The following is a 12,577-nucleotide window of genomic DNA, read 5'->3' as shown; positions in this document are numbered from 1 at the left end:
AAAAAGTACTCATGGAGATTGTCACATTTCATGTTTTCAAATGTATACAAATCGACTGAAAATTGCAGATCTACAAGATCGGGGGGAATACGTTTGCTTCATATCTTGACCAGGCTTTTCTCTTCGCAGATGAGTAAGCCTGGCTACGCGAGGCTAGGGCCTAATAATCAAATCTACAAAGTAACTAGTAACTCAGGTTTTCATATAATTGTAGTAGAGTAAAAGTAAAATATTTGCCCTTGAGATGTAGTGGAGTAGAAGTAAAAGTATTGAAAATTGTACTGAAGTACAGTACTCAGTACTAAATATACTTAGTTGCTTTACACCACTGCCCATGTGACCCTGGTTTGATCAACCAACTTCCCCCAACCCTGGATATCGTCATTTGACTGTGACATATTTTCAATATTTCCATGTCCCACACTGTTATTCTCAGTCTATTTGACTGGCAGCCAGATGTTTCATTAGGTCTTGTAATTGCTGGCAAACCGCAATAATGTTCTGTGGCATAACTCATCTAATGATCCAGGCTTGGTGTTGATTTATAGATGGTTGATATATGGACCTCAGCTGTTTGGAAAGTGTTTTATTATGCAGATGGGCCTGCAAACACACTCCCACTCACAATCTGCGAACGTTCTGTATTCCAGTGGTTCTCAACCCGCGGGTCGGGACCCCCAGGGGGGTCCCCACATGATTTTATTTTGGGGGAGGGGGTGAAGTGACAATTTAAGTAACCTTTTTAATACATAAAAATAAAATAAAAAGACCATTACTGCTTCAAAAGTAATCAACAAACTATAATATAAAAACTGGTCAAAGATAGAGGCAATTTCTTTTTACAATAGGCGATTTGCAAGCTCACAACGTTGTGAGTTTGTAGATCGCCTATTTTCTCAATATTTATCTTTGGAACCGAGTCAAACGTGTATGTCTGACTCAAATTTAATGCCTCATCTCCTAAATCCCAAGTGCTTGTCAGGGTGGGGGGGGGGGGTCGCCAGTTCAAATAGGATTATTTTGCGGGATCATGACCTGAAAGGTTTAAGAACCACTGCTGTATTCATGCCTGGTCAAATCCTCAGTGTTAATTCATCCATTTGTAATTCAGAGAGTGTACAAATGTAACCAGCTGGACCCATAACACTCAGGATCGTACGGTGTGTACTGTATGCATATGAATTCGCAGAGACACTTGGGCTGTGTTTACTGGCTGTGCTCCATTAGAGGAAGGAAGTCTCGGAATACACTGTGGGATTACTGAACACACATTCTTTCAGCACAGAGAAGGAAACTCCTTCGAACTGTTAACGACCATTATGTCTGAAAGACCAACAATCCACAACACATTAATATAACATTATGTTAAAAGATCAAAGATTTAATCTTTCTTTCATACACTTCCCTATTTCTGGTGATCAGACATAAAAGTTGTCAAATTCCTGTCAGTTTAAATCTGCATAAATTGTTGCAGTGAATAAAACATGATTCTGTCCATGTAGATTAGATTATGTTAATACAATACAACTAACACAACAGCAGTGGTTGTAGTTGGTCTGCCTGCTCTTTTATTGAGACATTTAGATCCTGTGGACAATTAGGATCACTACTGATTGACAAGATGAAATACACAGGGAAATATCTCGCCTTCCCAAACAAGTTCTCCATTATAAGAACTTTGGATGGTGGTTGTGGGGGCTAGTCCCGTTTGGGCGGTGTAGCGATAAGGCGAAGTAGCGATAAGGCTTCATCCCATTCATGTGTTTATCGTGCGCTTGCCCAGGCCTTATGGCCTGGGCATAAATATAACGATTGCATTCACCACGGCTTTGTAACTCGCGCGGCCGGCGCCCTGGACCAAGGTCCACTGGCCTTCGCGCCGCTTGCAATGTCGTGGACAATAACTGTGACATATCGCCTTATCGCTACACCGCCCACACGGGATTTTCCCAGTTGTGCGGGGGATGGATTGCAGCTTTGAATGAATAATCATCATTTAGTAGCACTGTCTGAGCTGACCTGGTGTTGATGTTGTTGTTGCTCTTTTGTCTCTGCAGATCACAGGTCGGTGCTCCTGTAAGCCTGGTTTTGGAGGGAGGACATGTCAGGAGTGCAGGGAGCTCTTCTGGGGCAATCCAGAGGTCAAATGCCATGGTAGGTGATCGGATGGCTAGCCATCATCTTGACTTGTCAGATCAGATCAGGTCAGGTTTCTTGACTGATTTCTGTGGTGCACGGTTCAATTCACTGACGTCATCACTTCCATCTTTCTTTCCGTCCGTCTGTCTCTTGTTGCGACCGTCAGGTCGCAGTTTAGTATCAAAACCTCCACCGGCCGTCCGTCCGTCCGTCCGTCCGTCCGTCGGTCACACGTCACACGTCACACCTTTGCCCTGCTCATATCTCCGCACCAAGCAGTGTGATGTCATACTGATGTCATACTGATGTCAGCAGTGTGATGTCATACTGATGTCAGCAGCTATGTCTCTATATATGGAGTTATATGTTGTTCGTGTCCAAATATGGGGCTTGTGAGGTCAGACTTAGTGAGATTCGTCGGTTATCTCCATATATGGAGGGAGAACCAGCTTATGAGCCGATGAGTTGTGTCAGAGTCGAGATCCTGCTTGCATCTAATCTGTCGGTAGATAATGCCGGTCTTATATAAGGGTCATTTGTGTACGGTGTGATGTCATACTGATGTCAGCAGTGTGATGTCATACTGATGTCAGCAGCTATGTCTCTATATATGGAGTTATATGTTGTTCGTGTCCAAATATGGGGCTTGTGAGGTCAGACTTAGTGAGATTCGTCGGTTATCTCCATATATGGAGGGATGTGTTGGTTATCTCCATATCTGGAGATTCAACCTTCAACGATTTTGACATCTTGTTACTAATCTGTCGGTAGATAATGCCGGTCTTATATAAGGGTCATTTGTGTACGGTGTGATGTCATACTGATGTCAGCAGTGTGACAGGAGATAAGCGACCAACGGTCGCTTATCTTAGGGAGTCTTACTGGGAGTCTACTGGGAGTCTTACTGGTCCTCTCTCTTTCTCCCTGTCTCTCTCTCAGAGTAAGTGGGCTTGAGTAAACAATCTTTGCTCCGTTTCTCATGGCTTGCGATTCCCCCGAGCCACTGTGCTGGAGGACTATTGTTTTTCCATGGTTTCCCTGCTGTGTGTGCGTGTGTGTGTGTGTGTGTGTGTGTGTGTGTGTGTGTGTGTGTGTGTGTGTGTGTGTGTGTGTGCGTGCGTGTGCGTGTGCGCGTGCACATATGTGTGTGTTATTGCCCACAGCCGCACACATACAGTCCACATTTGGTGCGGAAGGATATTGGCAGCGCTGGTCTGATCCCAGCAGGTTTATTGCTTGCTGAACAACTGAATCATGAGAGTCGGTTTTCATCACTCGGCCCATCTGTAGATTATGCGTCTCACAGTAGCTGGCTCGCTCTCAGAGAAGAGGGGAAAAGTGAGTGTAAAGGGGAAAGAGAGGTGGAGATGGAGTAGAGGAGAGCTATCTGGGAATGACCTCTCTGCGCTCATGAGAACCAGATGTTCTCCAGAAATCTCAGGCAGGGGCATCACAAGGGGGGGGGAAGTGGGACTGAGTTACCAGGGCCCAAGGTGGAGGGGCCTTAATTATTTTATACTTTAGCTATTGAAAAATAGCAGATATACAAGCTCACAGCGCGGCACCGAGTGCCGCGCTGCGAGCTTGTAGATCTGCTATTTTTGAAAAGTCGTGATGTATGTATGTATTTATTAAGCGAGCATTTGTAACGCAAATTTTGCTTCTGGGGGGTTCCTGGAACTAAATATTTTGAGATGGGGGTCCGTGGCCAAATACATATCATTTTGGGGGTCCTTAACATAAAAAAGTGTGAGCACCACTGACATAGAAACATGCCGTAGGTTTTTCAAAAAACCTTAGACGGACTTTACATATTAAAACAATTGCACAAAATGTTCGCAATTTTAAAAAAAATAGCAGATCTACAAGCTCGTAGCGCGGCACTCGGTGCCGCGCTGTGAGCTTGTTTTCAATTGTTAAAGTACAAAATAACGCGTAATAATGCGTTCCCAGTCTAAATGGGTTAAACCCCCTTTCCCTATGAAGAACATTCATGGGGGGCCCGCAGTGAATCCTTGTACCCAGGGCCCAGAATTTGGTGCGACACCCCTGATCTCAGGCATCCCATGTTCGTCATGGTCCTCTCTCTCTCTCTCTCTCTCTCTCTCTCTCTCCCTCTCTCTCTCTCTCTCTCCCTGCTGCCCGGAGGCCTTGAATTATCTCTGCTGAAGTCCTTAACGGTCTCCAAACACAGCCAGCCCAGCTGGACATCCCTGCTCCTCTACTGTACAGGGTACACTAATGCACCAATATCATGGGAAATGTGGACACCCTGTGGCTGCCTCACTGAGAAGATGTGTGTGGGAGTGTGTGTGTGTGTGTGTGTGTGTGTGTGTGTGTGTGTGTGTGTGTGTGTGTGTGTGTGTGTGTGTGTGTGTGTGTGTGTGAAGAGATTGACACAGTGTTGTGGGGGAAAGGTAGTCACATTTCTTAGGGTGCCCACACACCAAAATACCTATGAGAGTGCATTCCGCCAATGTATTTCAATGAGAATGGAGCATATTTTTGCAGAAATCCTCTACTGGTATGAAACCGCTCCATTCTCATTGAAATGTATTGGCGGAATGCGGATTCGACTCTCATAGGTATTTTGGTGTGTGGGCACCCTTACTGTGTAAAAGTATCAATACTGCGATGTACTCTGTCACACTCACAAGTCAAAGTCCGGTATTCAGAATTGACTTGAGTAAAAGTAAAAAAAAGAAAGAAAAAAGTACTAGTATCAAATGTACTTAAAGTACCAAAAGTAGAAAGTAGAGCAGAAGTAAAGGTATTGGAAATTGGAAATGCTCAAGTAAAGTACAGTACAAATATCTCAAGTACAGTACTTAAAGGAGTAGTTCACCCCCAAAATGACTTTTTTTCTATTGATTACTCATGCCATGGAGAGTAGAGTTCAATAATATTTTTTGTTTTTTTGTCACATTCCTAAGACAAAAATTTGATTTGAGTAAATTTACCCCCATTGATTCCGGATGGTGACCCGTTTCAAAACGGGTCACCATCCGAAATGAATGGGGGTAAATTTATTGTTATCACATTTTTGTCTTAGGAATGTGACAAAAACCAAAAAATATTATTGAACTCTACTCTCCATGGCGTGAGTAATCAATAGAAAAAAAGTCATTTTGGGGGTGAACTACTCCTTTAAGCAAATGTACTTAGTTACTTTCCACCAATGATGACACAAATGTGTGTGTGTGTGTGTGTGTGTGTGTGTGTGTGTGTGTGTGTGTGTGTGTGTGTGTGTGTGTGTGTGTGTGTGTGTGTGTGTGTGTGTGTGTGGACACATGTTAATGGCTGGCTGTGTGTCATAAGCTAAGAGGTTCATGTTATGACCAGAGCAGTCAGGGGAGGTTACGGGGGTCTTTCTTGTCAGCATCATTTTATGTGGAGATGTGATTTAAGACCCATCAGATGGGTGCGCATGTTGTTTTGTGTCTCTTCTGTGTCTTCATTCTAACGAACCCTATTCACAGCAACCATTTTGACAGGTAAACGCAGCCGAGGGGAATAATGTTAACTGGTATGATTTAGGTGTTTCTGTGTGCCAGTGTGAATTTAATTGTACAGGAGTTGCCCCTGCTGGCATTTCTGAAATACTTGAGAAGCTACACTTGTAGTTTGACTTCCCGTTTGACATGGGATTTTCAACACTAAAACAGATAACTGTATCAAAGTATTCAACGATATCAGAATATGGTGTTCTGGTTATCGTGACATACATTCTTCCCCATACTGCCCAGCCCTAGGTGTCATAGATCACAACAGCAGAGAAGCAGACCGATATTGTACACACACACACCTCCAAAAACCCAACCCCTTCTACATAAATCTCACAAATCACAGCAAGTGGCAATAATAACGGGGTAAAATACCCCACCTTCTCTCATGTCTTCTGCCCTCCACATTCCTTCATTCTGACTCACTCCATTCCTCTTTCCGGCGGTGGGAGGCCAGCTCCCTGGTGTGTCCCAATGTTTGGGGTGGTCAGGATGACCTGCAAGGTCAAGGTAGACTCTTAGTTTATTTGCTGGAGCTGTCGGGCCTAGTAATAACAGGAACCTCTGTTTTCACACCACTTATTTCACCGGGGACTCCTCGTATTTCTCCTTAAAAGGTGGAGCCCACACAGATGGGTTTATGTGACATTTTGTCACGCCACACAGTACGGTATGTCTGAAGAATCTCCAGAATGGGAGCAAAAACAACATGCAGTCCGGGGGGGAGCTGCTGTTGTCAGCAGTCAGCGCCATGATGATCTAGTCTAGTCTCTACCCTTTGACATAGGACCATAAGGAGTTCAGGACCATAATTTGAGATTGCTCATGAACAGTATGTACAACAGCGTTCCCACACATTTTTACCAATTAATTTCCAAACCTTTTCCAAAACTTTTCCAGAATATTTAACCCAATTTCCAGGACTATATAGCAATAATTCAGCTCAATAACAAGTCGCTTACTCCCATGCGCAGTGCCTAAAGACAGGTAGTGTATGACAGTGGTTCTCAACCTTTTCAGGCTGTGACCCCCAAAATAATCATATTTTAACTGGGGACCCGGCACCCTGACGAGCACTAAGAGTTGACGAATTTTGGATAACACGTTTCTATTGTGAAAATAGCAGATCTACATGCTCACAACGCCTATTTCTGCCTCTAATATTTGACAATTTGGCCAATGTTTAATTTGTCATTTCAGAGGTATTAACAAAATCATTAACCAAAGACAATACATAGCTATTTTTTTCCAGGACCTTCCAGGACCCTTGATCAATTCCAAAACTTTTCCAGTACTGGAAAAAATATTCGTCTAATTTCAAAACATTTCCAGGAATGTCATGACCATGGGAACCCTGGTACAATCATGTTACTAGAACTTTTCTCTATCCTTTGTTCTTCCCTTCTCCCACCCCAGCCTGTGACTGTGACCCTAGAGGGATCTCCAGCGGACAGTGCCACCGTGCCACAGGCCAGTGTAGCTGTACGGAGGGGTTCTCGGGTCCGCGGTGCGACCAGTGCGCCAGGGGCTACCGCGGCGAATTCCCCAACTGCGAGCTTTGCCACGAGTGTTTCCCGGTGTGGGACCGGGTGGTCGGCGAGCTGACCAATCAGACGCGGCGTCTCGAGGCCCACGTGGCGGATCTCCAGACCAGCGGGGTGACGGCACCGTACAAGGTCCTGGTCGGCAGCCTGGAGGAGAACATCAAGGCTGTCAGGGCCATCGTGGAGAGCAACCCTGCTGCTCAGAGGCTGGAGGAGACGCAGGAGCTGATGCAGCAGATGACGTATGTGTACGCGTGTGTGTGGAATTCACCATTTGTTAGCCATCTGGTTGGTCCCTGATTGACCAACCAGCAGGCTCTATCTGCCTTGTCCCGCCCTGGTTCCGCCTTTTTTATGTTGAATTTGCTAAAACATAAATTTTGAAGAAATAAAAACATTTAAAAACATGCTGAGTCACTATACTGCCACTGAGCAGCTCCATTTTACTGAAACCAAGTTTGAAATTAGAATTGAACACAGAATAACAATACGAAGCAACTGAATTAAAATGGTAGTGGATGGAGTGTCCCACCGAGTGTCCCACCAAGACAAAGCAACCAATGGGTGTGAAGACGGGTGGGACAACGGGCGGGACTTGACAAAGGGTGAATTGGAGCTCATCATTTTTAATTGATAACGAGCACCTTATCGATCCTGCTTGTTGAGCCGGGCTTTTATCGAGCCCCACTATTGAGCGTTTTTTAATATGTTGTGGAAAGATGTGAGTCGGCCAGTTGTTGTGACTGTACGTTTATGGCTGACCACTATCTATGAAGATGACAATTAACAAAAGTAAAAGATATTTTGCCTATCAACAACCATTCATTAATGTGCAATAAATGTTTAATGGCTTTATATTAGGACTGTACTGTGTTGGACAGTGTGGACTGTGTTAGTACTCTAATCATTTCTTGATCGCCCCTTGTCGTGATTGTTGGCGTGACATGAGGCGCGACTGACTGACTGACGCATTTTTTCATGCAGGTTTTCATTGTAAACACAATTGTGATTTAGGTCAATCTTTTCACAGTTAAATTAACACTTTATTTAGCTGTGTGTCTTTATATTTATGTATGTTTTCTTTCTCCAGTGGTATGATGTCATACTTGAACGGGATGCTGAACACGACGGAGGAGCGGCTGAGCGACCTCTCCGGGGACGCCAACGCCACAGATGCCAACCTGGATGCTCTGAGGAAGGAGGCCAGCGCACTGGAGCAAGCCACCAAGGAGCTCAGAGAGCGGGTGTACAACGCCAAGAACTCCAACTTCGAGGGTGAGAAAGAGCAGAGAGAAGATGGTATAGACCAGGGGTCTTCAACGTTTTCAGGCCGAGGACCCCTTGGTTGAGAGAGAGATGAAGCAGGGACCCCCACAACCTGTTCATAGATTCCATATAGTTTCATTGTTTGACAGCACAATCGTCAGTGTATTTTGGATTCATGTCAATTTGTGTGTTTAGATATTTAACCAATTGAGCCGTCAATACTTGACCTTTCACTCTGTACTTAGCTTGTAGATCTGCTATTGTTGGCTAAAGTTCTCCGAATATGGACTCTAGGGCTCAAGTGGTTAATATAAAAAAAGGAGAAAAAACTTTGTATCACTCAAAGATTTGCCCCCCTGTAGTAACTCTGAGGACCCTTGGTATAGACAGAGTGTTTTCCCCCCATTCTGAATTCCAATAGACTTTTTTTATATTGCGTCAAAAATAAACAAATTATCCCGGCGGTTTAACGTGTATGGATATGAAGAATCAACTGACGGCGAGAAAAACAAGAATGTTACTTCCACGAATTAGTAAACTTTTTGACAGAAACAGAGGTATCAAATATCAGTGACTGACTGTCGTAAACGAGATATATCACAGAGACAGTTTATTTTTGGACCGCAGTGCTTATACAAGACTATTTTAAGATGACCCATAGTAAAAGAAGAAACGTCTGCAACCCAGGGGATGAACAAGTGACATCAGGACTTCGATACTCTATAGAAATGTATGCTTAATTGTGGAGATCTCAGAAATTAGACCTGACCTGTCTGTATAACATACGTGTGTGTGTGTGTGTGTGTGTGTGTGTGTGTGTGTGTGTGTGTGTGTGTGTGTGTGTGTGTGTGTGTGTGTGTGTGTGTGTGTGTGTGTTGGGTTGGTAGGTGCCATGGACACTATAGGTACAGCACACATGCAGTCCATGATGGCAGAGTTCCATGCCAATGCTTCCACCAGCACCCCGGGCAACACGGTTGAGCAGTCGGCCACGATGCGGCAAGCCACAGAGGACAAACTGAGCACGAGTCAGAAAGATTTTGACCGCAAGCATGAAAGAAACACAGAAAAACTGAACAAGCTGGCCACCGACATGAACACATTTGACCTGTCAGGTCTCAGCCAGAAGGTATCTAAAGATAGAGCTGTGATTCACTCCAGAGTTAGCTTATGAGGGCATGTGAAAACACCCAAAAAACAAACTCCCGGCAAGTTGAAAATCATTATGCGAATTATTTTGCCAGGAAAAATTCCGGAACTGTAGTGAAAACATGCCTTTAGCCTGACATCCTTGCATTTGTTTGTTTACGCTGCATTCTAATTGACCATTAGCAAGGAGCTCGCTAACCACAATGGTATTGTATTTTCAGACATGTGGCGCAACTGGTGAGGAGTGTTCCAGCTCTCCCTGTGGTGGGGTGGGTTGCACGGGGGCGGAGGCTCGCGGGGATGGAGGCTCGCATTGTGGCGGAGAAGGTTGCAAAGGCTTCGTCACAACCTCTCAGGCTGCCCTCAAGAAAGCAAGGGACTTCGACCAGGAAATCCTTTCATCTATGGGGGAGGTGGACAAGCTCTCCAGAATGGTAGGTTTTGTAGAGGAAGATTGGTGGTGTTCATTTGCATTCAGAGGTGGAACTCAACCAAAACTAGAAAAGTGCGCTCTTCGGAACGCAGATCTTTGCAAGGCCGGTCTGCCAGGGAATAAATGCATTTGTGGCATTTTTGGTGATAATATTTAGGCACAGAAAAGTGGTAGAATATATATCCCTTGGACAGAAGTTAACAACAGAATTTGCCTTCATGAACAGGTTTGGGAGGCTAAGGTGCGTGCTGATGAAGCCAAGGGGAACGCTCAGGAAGTGCTCCTCAAGTCCAACCAGAGCAAAGCGAGAGTCGAGCAGAGCAATGAGCAGCTCCGCAGCCTCATCAAAGAGATACGAGACCTCCTCACAAGTAAGCGTGTGGCACACTGTTCTCTGCTTTCACAGTGCAGCGTTTCGCAAACATTTACATTAAATGACCCCCAAATTGATTTGTACAGTATTAGGCCACAGACCCCGATTTGAAACGTTTTTGTGCCCCATAGGAGATTTGCGTTTCAGTTTCAAAAACAATACAAGTACCATTTCAAAAGATTTTCTAGATTATTGCTTAATCACAATCAGGGGTCATTGTCATGCTGGTTTGTGGTGGACATTTTTGTTGTAAATAAATGTTTTGCTACATATATAAAAAATGAGAAGACAATAATATTACCAGAAACACATAAAGACCTAGCCCTGAACGACCATAACAGGTCAACAGGTCACTGAGAGTGCACATATGGAACACTCAGTGGGGGTCCTTGCAAATAAAACATTTGAGAACCACTAGTGGACTCCTAATGTGCCATAGTGTCATAGTAAACAAGTGTCATACATATTCTGAAGAAAACCTGGAGACTGACATTCAGTCTCCATCAAATAAGAAAATGATAATGATGTGTAAATAAGAAAATCTAGATGTTGCCACGGACAAAACCAAGTCTTGCCATGGATGGACACATTTTGTCCGTGTACGGACATGTTGATGACCCCTGATCACAACGTGACCTGAAGCTTGTAGATGTGCTATTGGCCAGAAAACAATATATGGATTAAGTGTTTTAAAACTGTTCCTCGTTTTGCTGGTGGCCCCCTGGGGGTCCCCGGACCCCATTTTGAGAACCAGCTACTTATAAAATAAATATATATGTGGATACAAATGTGCTGTTGTTGACGATGCCGCCTGTGGTGAACAGACGACAGGGCCGACGTGTCTGTGATCGAGGCGGTCGCCAACGAGGTGCTGGCTCTGGACATGCCCACTTCGCCCGGCGAGCTCCAGAACCTGACCAATGAGATCCGGGAGAGAGTGGCCTCTCTGACCAGTGTGGAGAACATCCTCAGCCAGAGCGCCAGTGACATCGAGGCAGCAGAGAGGCTGCTTCAGCAAGCCATATATGCCAGGTGACACACACACGCACGCACGCGCGCAGAACCAAACTACCCAAGAGAGTAGATTACCGATTCCGCCAATGAATTTAAACGAGAATAGAGGGAAATCCTCTACTGGCAGAAAACCGCTCCATTCCCATTGAAATACATTGGCGGAATCCACTCTCATAGGTAGTCTGCTGTCACCGTACCCTAACTTAGTACATACTTAAGTACAATGTTGAGGTACTTTTACTTCTGCTCCACTACAGGCAAAATATTGCACTTTTACTCCCCTGCAATTATTTGAAAACTTAAGTTATTAGTTACTTTGTAGATTTAGATTATTATTACAAAACACACTAACCAGCCCTATTTATATATTTCGGCCATTTGAAAATAGCTACAAGCTCACAATGCGTCGCGATGCATTGTTTTCAAAATATGTTTTATACATTTTGAACTTGTGAAATTTTACATTCTGCACAAGGAGTACTTTAACTTTTGATACTTCAAGTACATTTTCATGCCAATACTCTTGTAGTTTTACTCAAGTACATTTTTAATTCCAGACTTCTACGTAACAAGAGTACTTCTATATTGAAGTATTGATACTTTTACTTAAGTTAAAAATGTGAGTATTTTTTCCACCACTGACACACACACACCCGGAAACCCGGGGAACATGGGGATGACCGCATTTGTAGATAACCGCCTCGCTCCTGTTTCTCAGTGAGGAAGCAGCTTACATGGAGGGGACAACAGACCAGGTGAAGGTGGCCCTGAATGAGACAGAGCGTGCCCAGATCAATGCCAAGGATGCCATCGACGAGGTCCAGAATAACACCAAGAGCACGCTCGACCATCTGATCTCTGTGAGTTTGACCTGTTAACTCAGCGAGTGGAAGAGCTAGTGGAAGCAAGCCCCCAGAACCCTGGGGGCGCCGTGAAACCAAATGGACATGTTGGCCGTTTTGAGGTACTGCAGTTGGGTCTACTCACATGAACGCGCGTCTAGGCTTCTTTGTATTGACGCGCGTTCATTCCGGAAGGGCTCGTTCATGAAGCGCGTCCATGAACACAAACTATGACGCAAAACGCGTCACAGTAGACCCACTACGTCACGGTTTTACTAGCCGGAAGGAGGGGTGAAAACGCCTCATGCGCTGGG

The 12,577-nt window shown here is 44.6% G+C and overlaps 1 protein-coding gene across 1 annotated transcript in view; it reads left to right on the top strand.

Annotated features, from left to right (window-relative positions):
• lamb1b (laminin, beta 1b) overlaps positions 1–12,577 on the top strand; it is a 42,531-nt gene that overhangs the window by 26,057 nt on the left and 3,897 nt on the right. Inside the window, exons 23-30 of the mRNA XM_080754381.1 lie at positions 2,058–2,154; positions 7,059–7,428; positions 8,277–8,461; positions 9,340–9,581; positions 9,823–10,035; positions 10,261–10,405; positions 11,232–11,439; positions 12,140–12,281. Coding sequence (XP_080610507.1) covers positions 2,058–2,154; positions 7,059–7,428; positions 8,277–8,461; positions 9,340–9,581; positions 9,823–10,035; positions 10,261–10,405; positions 11,232–11,439; positions 12,140–12,281 — 1,602 coding nt within the window. The remainder of the gene's footprint in view (positions 1–2,057; positions 2,155–7,058; positions 7,429–8,276; positions 8,462–9,339; positions 9,582–9,822; positions 10,036–10,260; positions 10,406–11,231; positions 11,440–12,139; positions 12,282–12,577) is intronic.

This window comes from Nannobrachium achirus (assembly GCF_963921795.1).
Source record: "Nannobrachium achirus genome assembly, chromosome: 23".
NCBI classification, from domain to species: Eukaryota; Metazoa; Chordata; class Actinopteri; order Myctophiformes; family Myctophidae; genus Nannobrachium; species Nannobrachium achirus.
This window is presented reverse-complemented; position numbering and strand designations above follow the sequence as displayed.